The sequence below is a fragment of the Neurospora crassa genome, linkage group I, assembly GCF_000182925.2.
Source record: "Neurospora crassa OR74A linkage group I, whole genome shotgun sequence".
In the NCBI taxonomy this organism is placed as follows: domain Eukaryota; kingdom Fungi; phylum Ascomycota; class Sordariomycetes; order Sordariales; family Sordariaceae; genus Neurospora; species Neurospora crassa.
The window spans coordinates 8,829,207-8,841,241 of NC_026501.1; the positions used below are offsets into that span (position 1 = coordinate 8,829,207).

Here is a 12,035-nt window from a genome sequence, read left to right on the forward strand (position 1 = left end):
TTCTTTAAAAAAAAACTGCATATGTCACGCTGGATACGGACTTGGGAGGAAGAATACTTGCTTTGTTAAGGTGTCAGTAGAATTTAGTAGCATTATTTTGCCGTTAAGGACCAGTAAATGACCGTTCGATTTTCGCTAGCTAATGCCTGTTTTCTAGTCTTGCCTTGGGGCATCTTTCTAAATCCGGATATTTGAAAAAGTTGCAAACGTCTGGAAAACCGCAGATACGCTGATACACAGGAATGTTCGCTTCTTGAATACCGGAAAGTAGATCTTTCACAAGGTAGGTCATTATGAACCTGCACTGCCCAACTCTCAGTCTCAATTCCCGGACCTTTCTATCGCAGTCCTCTTCAAGTAAGGTACTCTCCCTTCGTCCCTCTTTCGATAATACCCTGCAGACTCATACTCTCTCCCCTGATTGGATATTATCATAGCACCTTCTACTGTGCTTTGCTCGGAATTAATCCTCTGTCGAATTCCCTTCGGTCAGTATTCTCCCCCATTACTCATCAACCCTTTTATGAGATTAGGACATACCGGAATCAGAGGGTACGGAGGATGTAGACCCATCTTGGTCTTCCGGAGGGGCAGTGAGGCCGCCCCCGGTTCCAGGTTCGGCTAACGCCGATTCCATAGCGTTGTAAACAATCCAAACCAGATCATTAACCTCAAGCATGGACCCATTTGAGCCTGCGTTACCAGGGACATCCGGGCTCACCACCTCCAAACTGTTATTGTCATTCTCACAAGCAAGCGGCGACGCACCCTTGGGAATCTTGGCTATGCGTGCGTGCCTGTGTCGGTTGGGAAGCCAATACGGATCGAGTCTCAGGGACATCGGATTGGCCGTGATGCTGATGGTGCGGAGGTTGTGCAGCGCGGTCTTGGCTTTGTCTTGCGTGCTGGGGTCCTGGAAGAGGCGGGTAAAGCTGTGAAGGCACTGGATGGTTTCGAGGTGGTAGTAATCGTAGAGCTTGACGGCTTCAGTGACTGGCAAGACACGATTTACACTGATCACGGTTATCCCTTCTGATGTTTGCGGAATGTCGATGAGTCGGGGGCGGCGGAAGACGAAGCTGAGGTGGCGGAGGTTGGAGAAATGGAAGAGAAAGGTGAATGGATTAGTTGCGCCAGGGCTGGTCCAGTCATAACCGCCGGGTTGCAGGTCCTCGACGCGGTCGAGCTGGAGCTCGATTCGGTGAATCCGGCTCAGCATGGCAGTAGGCGCCAGGGCAGCGACGCTGGGTTGACCTATTCCCTGCCAGGGTGAAGACTGGTAGATGACATTGGAGCGTGCAGTTCTGTTGCGAGAGAGATGAGAGTAGCTCAGCTGGATGGCCAAGGTGTCCGAGTATGAGTTGAATAGATAGGCGGGAGGCTCCCCTTGCGACGATGGCAGCGGGCTTCCCCAGTACGCAAAAGCCAACTCGCGGCTCTCCCTGTTGATTTGGAAAAGTCTGATTTTCTGGTAGTGGTCTCGAGTTCCCAGGAATGAGCGGTTTCCGGGACCGGTGTAGTTGCTTAGCACCACGGAATTGCTGATCAGACCTCGAGGGGCTGTGAGGTAACCGGTGACCAGAACTGGATCGACCGACATCTTCCAGATCTTTTGTCGGAGCTCGGCCGGTAGCATTACAAAGAGGGAAAATCGCTCGTGAAGCATTCCCTTCCTGGCCGAGTTGGCCATGCTGGGTGGTTGGTTTGTGTGATTTAGAGAAAGCCACTCGAAATCAGGCAGTGGGGTAAGGGAGGGAACAGATTCTCCTCTGCTAGGTCCACGAGTGTTAGCCATGAATATGATAGTCTACCAAATCGACGCTCGAATCTCTGACTTACGCTTGACTCTCCTCCGGACGACATCGCACATGATCGATGAAATTGTTGACGATGCCCTCGTAGTCGGGCTCGTCCGTGAGTAGACGGTAGAGCACAGATTTTGGTGTCATGGCTAGATAATTGTAATCCTGATAGAGATTTCGATGACTGTGGGTGTTCTTGACTTGTATCGTGATTACAAGTGGTATCCGAGGCGGCAATAACGAAAAGTCGCGGTGTCGATTATTTATAAGGGGAATGAATGTGCGTGTGGCATATAAAACAGGTGGAATTTAAGTACTAATCAAGTACTACGAGGCCCGGAAATGTTTATTTATATGCGAGGATTAAACCTGCAGGTTCTCGATGCGAACATCTGTGCTGTCCGCAGGTTTGCGTGCGAGTGAATAGGTGGTCGGCGTGAACAACCTGCAGGTCCGTGAACAGCCTCAGAAGCATTGAACCTTCACCAAGGTATAGTAAATGAGACGGATCAAGGTCCGCGTAGTGGATGGCTGCCAGCATGAGATGGAACCCTGTTCCAGGCATGTTGATGCGATGATCAAGGCAAGGCTTTGACTAAAACATTGGGTAGAACTTGACTTCTTCAAGAAGCCACCCTCTTTGCACTCAAAACTCCGTCCACGGTGCCTTGAGGCCCCTTCACTGTAAGTTGAGGAATTGATTATGAGTCGCTTGGCATCGCTATCTTGACGTGACGGGCACTGGGGGATAATACTTGGCTGCGGACTTCGAAAGCGACCGGTAGTACCAGGTATAAGACGGACGAATACTGATCTTGAGATCATGGTGCATCCTCCCGTTCCAGATTGTCAGTGTGCTTCATACTCTAGAGCCACCTTACTAGAGTAGGCCGTCGTTTGTGTGAGCCTATATGACCTGAGAGCTTTGATTGACTCGCGAGCACAGGGCTCAGGCGCTTGCTCTGGGCGACTGCTTGTACCAACACAACTTGATGAACAACAGGCACTAGAACTACTTGTTGAATAGCAACATCCATTCAACTGGAGAGTCTGAGTGGACACCGGTAGTTCGGGGTTTGCTGATGATGTGAGTTGGTTTGTCCATGCTTTAAAGCACTTGCTTGCTTGATCCCACCTTGCTGTCTCCCCAAACCAGACGCAGAAGCGCCGTCACTTGATGTAGTAGTAGCCGCAGGTGGATATTTGTTGATGATATAGGACATACTAGTTAGACCCTGGTGATCAACAAGCCGAATCGGACACCAAATATCACGGAACTGTGTTATTGTATCAAATGTCACATCCAAGTCGAGCTAGACGATAGCCGGAGCACATGTCTTGTCGAGGCACATTGTCTGGTTGGATGTCCTTGTGTTCTTGGGTCATCGCCCGCGGTTTTGAGGGGTTTCTAGTCCCTTTCTGGTTGCGATGGACGACGCATCACCTGCACCTAGCACAGACATTGGCACCTTGCGTTATCATCCAAACCCTTTTTGGCGATCTGATGCTGAAAGTTCCCGTCAGCCCTGGCTCTTCAATGTGTGGGTGGACTATCTTTGATCGGCCGCTGGGTTGATGGTACTTAGTTAATGGCACTGCCACACGGCTGCTGAAATCAACGATCCGAAATATTCTGGTAAAGCGCAGGCTCGTTGGGCACTCTGGCCTAGTATCCTAGTGGGTAGGTCGAAGGTTGCAGCCTTGAAGCCAGATGAGGACTAATGCTCCAACCTTCCAGAAACTGTTGAGCCTGCCGTTGACGAGAACCTTGCAGAAGGCCAGGAGCAATTGCAAAAACGAGTAGTGAAGTTGAGGCGGGTTGCCTTTGGTTTGGGGCTGAGCTTGGCTCCGTCGCGTCGTGTGATGGCCAAATGTGACCCCATCTCACCCGCTTCCCGTCGGTGCGTTTGGTTGCTGCCTGTTAGGTCGCTAGAATTGGCGAAGCAATTGTCAAGCCACAAGCCACTTATATCACTCGCGAGTTTAAGAGGAGGGGCGACGGATGATCTGAACCTAGCCGTAAACGCCACCGAGGCTTACTGTCGGTTACTTTCGGTGTCGAATTTGGAAAGTAGAGGTAACAACGGAAGAATCAGATTCCTCAGTCCATTGGGTTGGTGATGATGACAGTGAATGATGAAATGCACCTTCCATTTCGCTGAGTCGCACTCGAGTTTACCGAGTCCATTTGTGGTCGAGTAGGTACCTCTACCGCTACCCTGGGTGCCCGACGGGACCCTTTGTCTGGACCCTGGGCTTCGGCCGTACGATGCCCCTGTGCCCTGTGGGTCAAAGCGGAAGAGTGGAGCTCTGGGGTAGTACGTACCTCTACTGGAGAAGGGTACCATCATGCCCGTGCTGTAACGTCCACTGTCAGCTCAACGTCGACATCCCAACCTACTATAAAATGCTTCTTCCCCGCCAACCATCACGATACCTCTACCTTAGGTAGCTCTGAATAACAGTCAACCTTTCAACCGACCATCGACCTGACTGGCAAGATCCACATCAAACAAGACTGGCGGTGTACTTGTGGAATTCAACCATCTCTATGAACGGACAGGTCCCAGTCCACCATGTCTCGCCGCTTATCCATCTTCGGAAGGCTGGGTCGCCGAACCTCATCGGCGACGGAAAGCACTGCAATCAGCAATGAGAACGACGGACCAGAAATCCATGGCAACCTCGCACCGCCCCCAGCCTACACCATCGTAGACGAGTCGGCCACGGCGGACTTGACAGCTGCCTTTGATCAACTAAGCCTTTCCAACGCGGCTTCCGATCCAACTGTCGATACCTGTCTTGCCCATTTGAAGCTGTTGTTCGCCATCCAGTCCATGAAGGAAGAGGTCGGCTATACAGATGGCCTTTGGGGACTCTGGGACTCCCTTGCCGGGCCTTTCAACCACCTTGAACACACATATGCCGATAAGAAGAAAACCCCGTCTGATTCCAAGAAGCCCCTTGACAAGAACCTACTGGAAGACGCCGACAAGAAAATACTCGAGAATCTCAGCAAGATCCGCGAGAAGCGATGGGCCTTGTTCCTCGCGAGAGCTACCCAGAGATACGAGGCGTGGTGGAAATCGCTGCCTGGCAGTCAGCCATTGACAGAAAGGGACATGGAGGAAGATACATCCTTTGGATACCAGACATTTCCTACGGATGACAGTGCTACCTTTGATTGGAGCGAGGACAAGTTACCTCCTCTTGGTATGTCACAAACTCTCCTCCAGAATTGTGCTGGGATTAACTATTCCTTTTGATACTGATTCTGCACAGACGTATTGATGGTCTGGCATACCCACATGCTCAACCCCCGAGCCTTCCTTGAAGATGCCATGCTAGCTGGCTTGAGAGGCTTCTGGAATAGAGGACTCCCGTGGCATTTGGTCAACGCGGCCATCGACTCCGACTTCAGCTACAATGTAACGGATCAGTGCAAGGCCCGATGGACGAAGCAGACCGGCCTCTCTTGGGACAACCAATCCGATCCACTGGTCAAGGAATTGCAATGCCCCAGATGCAACACTAAACTGTCAATCCCCTGGACAACATGCTCTCGGCCTGAAAACTTCCATAATCAAGCTGAACTACTGGACCTTACCGGCACTGGCTACGGTGACGGCAACCTTCAACACACATGCAAAGGCTGTGGTATTACTATCTGTAAGGAACTCCTTTGTGCTTCCAAGTTTGTCAAGGACGTTGAAGCCTTGCTTGGGCCTACAAACCGGCCCATCCCAGGAACCGTACTGGAACCTACAACCGGGAGACCCGCGATGGTGCCGCCCGAGCCTGAAAGGTCCATCTACCCTCGCACATTTCCCAACCGTCTTCTCAAAAGCGGATGCAACTCTATTCGGACAAAGGTGACTACACTCATGACCTCCAGACCGAACCCTACCATGCAAGACGTTCGTGTCGAAATCGAAGCCATTCTTGGAAACAGCACATGGCTGAGGGAGATCAACAAATACTCGAATCCCAGGAGCGCTGCATACAAGGTTGGCCGTGCCAGTAAGCTCAGCATACGAAAAATGATGGGTCATTATTGGGAGAACTTCAGCCCCTTTGCACTCGATCTGGCTGGCGCCGTTGTGCGACAGGGCATCTTCATCGAAAAGATGTACAAGATTGACTGGCTTCACAGCCCGTCGGCAACCGACACCATGAAGCGACTTCTGCTCAAATATGCCCGTTTCTTCACCATCATGCAGAAGAATCCAACCAAAATGGCAGTCCCTACCCTGGATATCGATCTCGCTTGGCACACACATCAGTTGAGCCCGAGCAAGTATTACAAGTACAGTATCAACACGACCGACAAGTACATCGATCATGACGACAAGGTTGAGGAGGGGAGACTGAGTGAGCAATTTGAATGGACCAGCAAGGAGTACCAGGATACATATGGAGAGGTGTATAGCGAGTGCACTTGTTGGTACTGCGAGTGTAAGTGGGACCCGCCAACCAGCCGTCTGAGCTCCTCGTTTCTCGGTCCTGACCATAACATCCGTCTCTTAGCTATTCGGACCTCACACGTGAACTCACTTGGTCAAGTGCTGGGTGTTTCCAAGTCAGAGAAAAGTATGTATTCCCGTGCATTTCCGGTCCGGTCACTCAAACACAGTTCGGCTCGCTAACCAACTTCCTCGCAGTTGCCGAAGCTTTCCACACCTCCGAAAAAGCCAAACTCTGCCCACCCGACAAGTCTGCCCACATCTCTTCCCACAACGCCGTGATGCTACACGTCGATCCTTCGCAGCCTAATCTAACCATCCAGGACCGCGTGCGCGTGCAACTCGCTGCCCTTCATCAGAAGAGACTGGACGATGCATACGCCAAAGCCAAGAAACGTGCCGAGAAGAAGGGCAGAACTATTCCGCCTCGGGATGCTGCGTATTATGACCACTGGGGATACCCGTACTACATGGCTGGGCCCTACATGTACCCCATTTGGTTTACCCCGGGCCTCTACTACGGTTGGGACCCTGGATATATTGCCGGCTGTGGCACCGGAGCTAATGGAGCCTGTGCTGCGGGCACCTGCGGAGGAGGCGTTGCTGCGGGTGGTTGTGGCGGTGCCGGGGTAAGTTATCCTTATTCTCATGATGATAGTGGACGTGATGCTAACGTGGATTTGTCTAGGGATGTGGTGGGGTAAGTTATTCTATATGCGTACCAGATGGTGGAGGAAGGAGCTCTGCTTGTTCATCAAATGCTAACGGATTCTCTTTGCTTAGGGATGCGGCGGTGGTGCTAGTGGTAGTGCCTGCGGCGGCGGCGGCGGCGGCGGGTGCGGAGGGGGTGGTGGATGCGGAGGAGGAGGGGGAGGAGGAGGAGGAGGCTGTGGTGGCGGTAAGTTAATCCTAAATGAGAATCCTAAATACCGATCAAGATACTAACATCTGTGGTACAAAGGCGGATGCTAGGACTCCTCATGTCCAGGGTTTATAAGCCGTGATGGTTAGTTTGACGACCAACGCTCTTTCGGATACGATACATATGCTTTTCGATACGCGAGCTTCCTTTTGCTTTGGTTAATTCGTCCTGTGTTCTGTGTTGTTTACGAAGCGGGAAACCCTGGGTCGCAACAAGTGTGTCTGGCAGATAATTCATATCCACAGAACAGTATTGTTTTCCACATATTGATTGTCTTTCAAATTAGGTATAACTTTCTATACTTTAGCGGCCTACGAACAGCTCATACAAAGCTACTTCCCGCAAGCCATACGTGCTGAAGTTTGCCATCCGTGACAATCGCTTCAGATACGACCACATATACTGGGGAAGAGTAAGCGTGTGAGTTCGTATGCAAGTGTCATACACTTTCTGTTTGGCTGAATGTATCGCGCACTCGCCTGTTCATCAAACATATCAACCCTCTTTCGGAAGGAGAAAGACTATGGATAGCAACTATCGTCTTCCTAGCATCAGGAGACGCGACGGCAATGAACAGAGGTCGGGCCAACTCTCATTAGCCAAGTCGGGAGCGAAAGCCTCGGGGAAACAAAAAGACCATACAACTTCCAGGTAGAGGATGTATGATGTTCCCCTCGGCTCACAAGCCCCGTTACCCTACCTGGACGGCAACTCATCCCTTTTTTTTTGATGGGTTTACCCTGGAGGTCATCATTATTTATGCCTGGGTTCTTCTGGCTTATAGAAATATCTCCACAGCATGGTGGCTGCTATAGGGGCGATATATTGGTACCACGGCCAAGGCAAAAAGATAATTTTCTCTGCCAGCAAAGGAAGCACCACGAAATCCAGGCGATTAGGAGACATGGACAGAATTAACCATCTCTACAGCCGTTAGCTTACTTAAACCCTTACTTGCCATTCTTTTAGAACTGAGCAACCTTTCATCCTTCAGTGAACGCGTCTCTATCTTTTGAGCTCTTGCTTCTTAGTTTCGGCAAACCAGGTCGACTATTACCTGCCCGTTGGCGCTGAGTCGAGTCAGCTGAGAGAAGGAAGTGCGAATTAGGTAGTTATATGCACCGGGGGTTGAGATCTGAAACAGAACATGGAAAGGCTAGGACGAGATTGTTCGAGACCATCTGGAGGGCGAGGGGAGAAAGATCCCTGGGTAGGTATAACCTTTGGGCAAAACCGCCTCGTTCGTATGCCGGTGGGAAGAAGCATCATCAAGCGTTCGGAGACTGGGGGGTAGTGTAGGATGAGGGCAATGTTATGGTTGCCCCTGGGTAGGTGGACTCTTAGATGCCCTGGTGTTTATGTTTGTCGGGTTCGTTGGATCGAAAAGGGTCATTGCATCGGAGTGGTTGGAGGGGGCTTTTGGTAGATTACATATTTGTGGTGTAGGATATGATGACGCATAAAAAAAAAAAAAAAAAAAAAAAAAAAAAAAAAAAAAAAAAAAAAAAAAAAAAAAAGAAAGATACATGAGTGAAGCATGGTAACGTCGAAGGGGCCACCTTGCTGGTCGTTCTTTACGGCCCATAATGATGACGAGGGTCTTACAAGTGCCGACAATGGCAGCCATGACATTCGTGCCTGCCACAAACAGAATGGAGATGAAGATGGGGACCTTTGGAAGGAGCACTCGGCCAATGTAGCTGGCGAAGAGAAAGATAATCGAAGAACAAAATCCTTCCATACTTATGAAGAGACCGTTCTCCATTCCCGTTTCTTTTCTTTCACAACCACGATCTCGAGTTGATTTCTTCAATCACTACAGTCTAAGCACCACACACCCGCATCATGAAGTCCAGACGAACCACTGAGTGGGTCCCTTTTCCAAGTCCGTTCACTAAATTCAGGGACTCGAAGCGTTTCAATTCAATGCAACCATCACCGACACGACTTATCCTGTTCCTTCTCCCCACCACCAGAGGCTCCTGTCGATGTTGCCCAGCTTGCCCCGGACAGTGTGTCACTTCCATTTCCATTTCAGTTTCAAGCGGCCCTTGATGCCGTCTTTCCGCTTCCAACCATTGTAGAATTTCGAACAGCCTTATACACCGGCTCAAACCGTCGAGAGTCAATGTGTTAGGTGGCGAGGAGATAAACAATATCATGAAAGCAGGTAATTTGAAGGACGCGCAGCCATCCCACTCCAGTACCCACTCGTTCGTCTCGTTGTCTTCAATGCAATCAAGCTCCAGCAAGGAAGCAACTTCATTTGTGGCTCTGGTCAGTCGTCCATCAGGAAATTTGGCGTTTTGTCTACCGCCCGGCACCTTCTGCGCCCTCGAACCCTCTGACCACCCTCAGGCCCGTCACCGGATATACCTCGGGAACGTCGAAGCGTATCTCCATCGTACCATTTCCCTCGAACCACCAGATCAGCTTTGGTGCTTGCCTGAAAGGGGTAAAGTGATCTCCAGGCCTCCAATCAACGAGGCCTGAAGGTATCTCTGTCTCATCTGCTCATCCAACGGTTGTGGAATGATTATGACTGTTGAGACAATCTGATTGGCCGGAGTCGGGCGAGAGGCCGGTGGATGGGATGCGCGGGTTTTCGAAGGAAATAAACGAGTCAACAAAGGTACGTCTAATTGATGAATGGATTCCAATTGCTAACATTCTGATAAGGAATCAACGGCCATCGGATTGTGGAAATGTCGTGTAGTACCTAGAGTAGTGCACAAGACTGACCTTAGAGGCGACCAGGTTTCGACGAAGCAAATCCATCAAAGCCCACATAGCAGCAAAAGATCGACATGTGCCAAGCGCTGCACATGTATTTTTGGCCGCCTTTGCGTCATGGCGACCTCACCGTGTTTTTACCGTGTCTGACTTACCGCGCAGTAGCTTGCCCAGCCGGGCCCGGGTCCGGGTGACACCTCGTCGGGTTCGGGTGCAGTTCCCGAACTCCGCTTTTTTTCTTTTAGCAACTGGCCCGCTGCGCCCGAGTTAGCCCGGTGCTTGGGTCCGATTCCCCGTTCAGCGCTCAACACGGACCGAGACTCCCCATGGCAGCACCATCATTTCGAGCACATGATTTACTTGCAAGATAGGCAACTACCTGGTGCAGGTCCCGTCTCATTTTCGGGATTTCTTCCCATAGGTATACTCGGTTTCCCTGCTGCCCTGATATAAATACTTAAGACATACACAAGGAACATTTGAGACATTCAGGAACCGAAACAGAGCAGTCTCAGTTGGACAAAATGCACACACCAGACCGCTCGCTTGGTTTCGGGAGTTCCCGTATCGACACCTGCCTATTTCGCCTCCTATCCCGAGTCTCAAGTCTCATATGCTACCGACATAGGAAAATGTCCGAAATTGTCCATTCTTCAGGACGGTGAAGAATGCAAACCAAGTTGACGCCGGGTGTAGTTCCCGCGACGCAAAGACAATCAAAGACTGGTCGAGACCGGTGAACTGGCATTACAGAATCTTCGGTCCGTGAGTCTCCGAGGTACCCATTCGACATCGCAAACACACCATTGTGCTTGCCCCGGGTGCAGTTCCCGTACTCCTCTTTCAAGCATCATTTTTTCTCCTTTTCTCCCAAGTCCTCCCGACCGGTCGATTTGTCTTGTTGCACAACGTCGCATCCCTTACAGACGGGACTCCCGTCAGCCCGTCGTCCTGCTGCAGCATCGGATTGTTAGGCAAACACATCGGCTCTTTCGGACTCGACTTGCTTACACTGTGACAAAAACATCACTCCCACTCATTCCGCTGCTGTCCTCACTATCTTCCGAGTACCTCCCAAGGTATTCGACTGCTTGTCTTACAGTGACGTCTGCCATTTTTTCCTCGAGAAACTCCGAAGGTGCCAGATTCTCAAGGGAGTCGCTACTGGGCTGGTAGAGCTGGGTAGTACACACAGCCTTAAATAAAACCAAAAGAGACACCACAACGCAGTGCATTCCCAAATCAGAAGGCAGAGCGGATGAATCCTGCCAATCCGGAATCGATTCCGCGCACTTCAGTTCGCTCTCTAGCCTCTCACGCACCGCACCGTCCACTTCTTCAGCTGTCTACTACACTAGTACCTATGTAAACAGACCAATCAAGTTGCTAAACACTGTAACAAACACCCCCCAGCCTCCCAATCCACATCCACACTTTCCGCTCTCAGCTTTCTTGGCGCTCAACTCTTTCTACATCCTCCTCCAGTAATCATGGAGACTCCGACACCCTTGATACCTACCCATCGTTGATTCCACGAATCATGCAGCACTACATACACTAGTACATCAGCTTCTAGAACATCATGGCCACCAGCGGAGCCGGGCGGGCAGGTAATGGCAATGCAAATCATGCTGCACTGGCTGTGCTGTGCACGCTTCCTTTTCACAAGGCTTCAAGCTCGCACGGTCATTGTGGTCCGTCGGTCGTCGGAGCTGCTGAGTGCTGAGTTATGCATTGCTAAGCAGAACGCTATACTAGGTAGTCAGTCTACCTCTAATCCTCTCTAGTGTTGTACTGCGGTAGGCAGTTACCTACAGTAGTCTTCTTCAGGCTCTGGGCTCTCTCTGCCTATTCCATACACTACATTGGTAGGCTTTGTTGGTCACGGTATCTTACTATGTGTTTACGGTGTTTATTGATTGGCCTCCTCCATCTGTGCGTCCTGTACCTAGTCCTGTTGCCCTACCTACTTATGGCCCTGTTGCCATGTGCTGTGCTGCAACTGATGCGAGATGGTAAATCGAAGGAGGAGGAGGTGCATTCCCGCTGCGATGAGAAGTTACTATCATGTGCTATTTGCTCGTCGGTCAAAAAGGCTTGCAGATGTGGCGGTTT

The 12,035-nt window shown here is 50.7% G+C and overlaps 3 protein-coding genes across 3 annotated transcripts; 1 reads left to right on the top strand and 2 right to left on the bottom strand.

The window, feature by feature from the left end:
* Nucleotides 1–4: 4 nt before the first annotated feature.
* On the bottom strand, nucleotides 5–1,949 carry NCU02878 (hypothetical protein; the record flags this gene model as incomplete). The annotated part of the gene is made up of 3 exons (XM_960467.1): nucleotides 5–60; nucleotides 541–1,691; nucleotides 1,840–1,949. The coding sequence occupies 3 exons, from the start codon at nucleotides 1,947–1,949 to the stop codon at nucleotides 5–7; spliced, it is 1,317 nt and encodes a 438-aa protein (XP_965560.1).
* Nucleotides 1,950–4,154: 2,205 nt separating this feature from the next.
* NCU02877 (hypothetical protein) lies at nucleotides 4,155–7,210 on the top strand (the record flags this gene model as incomplete). The annotated part of the gene is made up of 5 exons (XM_960466.3): nucleotides 4,155–5,015; nucleotides 5,085–6,257; nucleotides 6,330–6,392; nucleotides 6,464–6,894; nucleotides 7,049–7,210. The coding sequence occupies exons 1-5, from the start codon at nucleotides 4,379–4,381 to the stop codon at nucleotides 7,208–7,210; spliced, it is 2,466 nt and encodes an 821-aa protein (XP_965559.3). The 5' UTR covers nucleotides 4,155–4,378.
* Nucleotides 7,211–10,481: 3,271 nt separating this feature from the next.
* NCU02876 (hypothetical protein) lies at nucleotides 10,482–11,069 on the bottom strand. Its single transcript, XM_960465.2, has 2 exons — nucleotides 10,932–11,069; nucleotides 10,482–10,874 (listed from the first exon to the last, which is right to left on the bottom strand). Exon 2 carries the CDS (start codon nucleotides 10,835–10,837, stop codon nucleotides 10,637–10,639), a length of 201 nt encoding a protein of 66 aa, XP_965558.2. The 5' UTR covers nucleotides 10,838–10,874; nucleotides 10,932–11,069; the 3' UTR covers nucleotides 10,482–10,636.
* Between the last annotated feature and the right edge of the window lie 966 nt (nucleotides 11,070–12,035).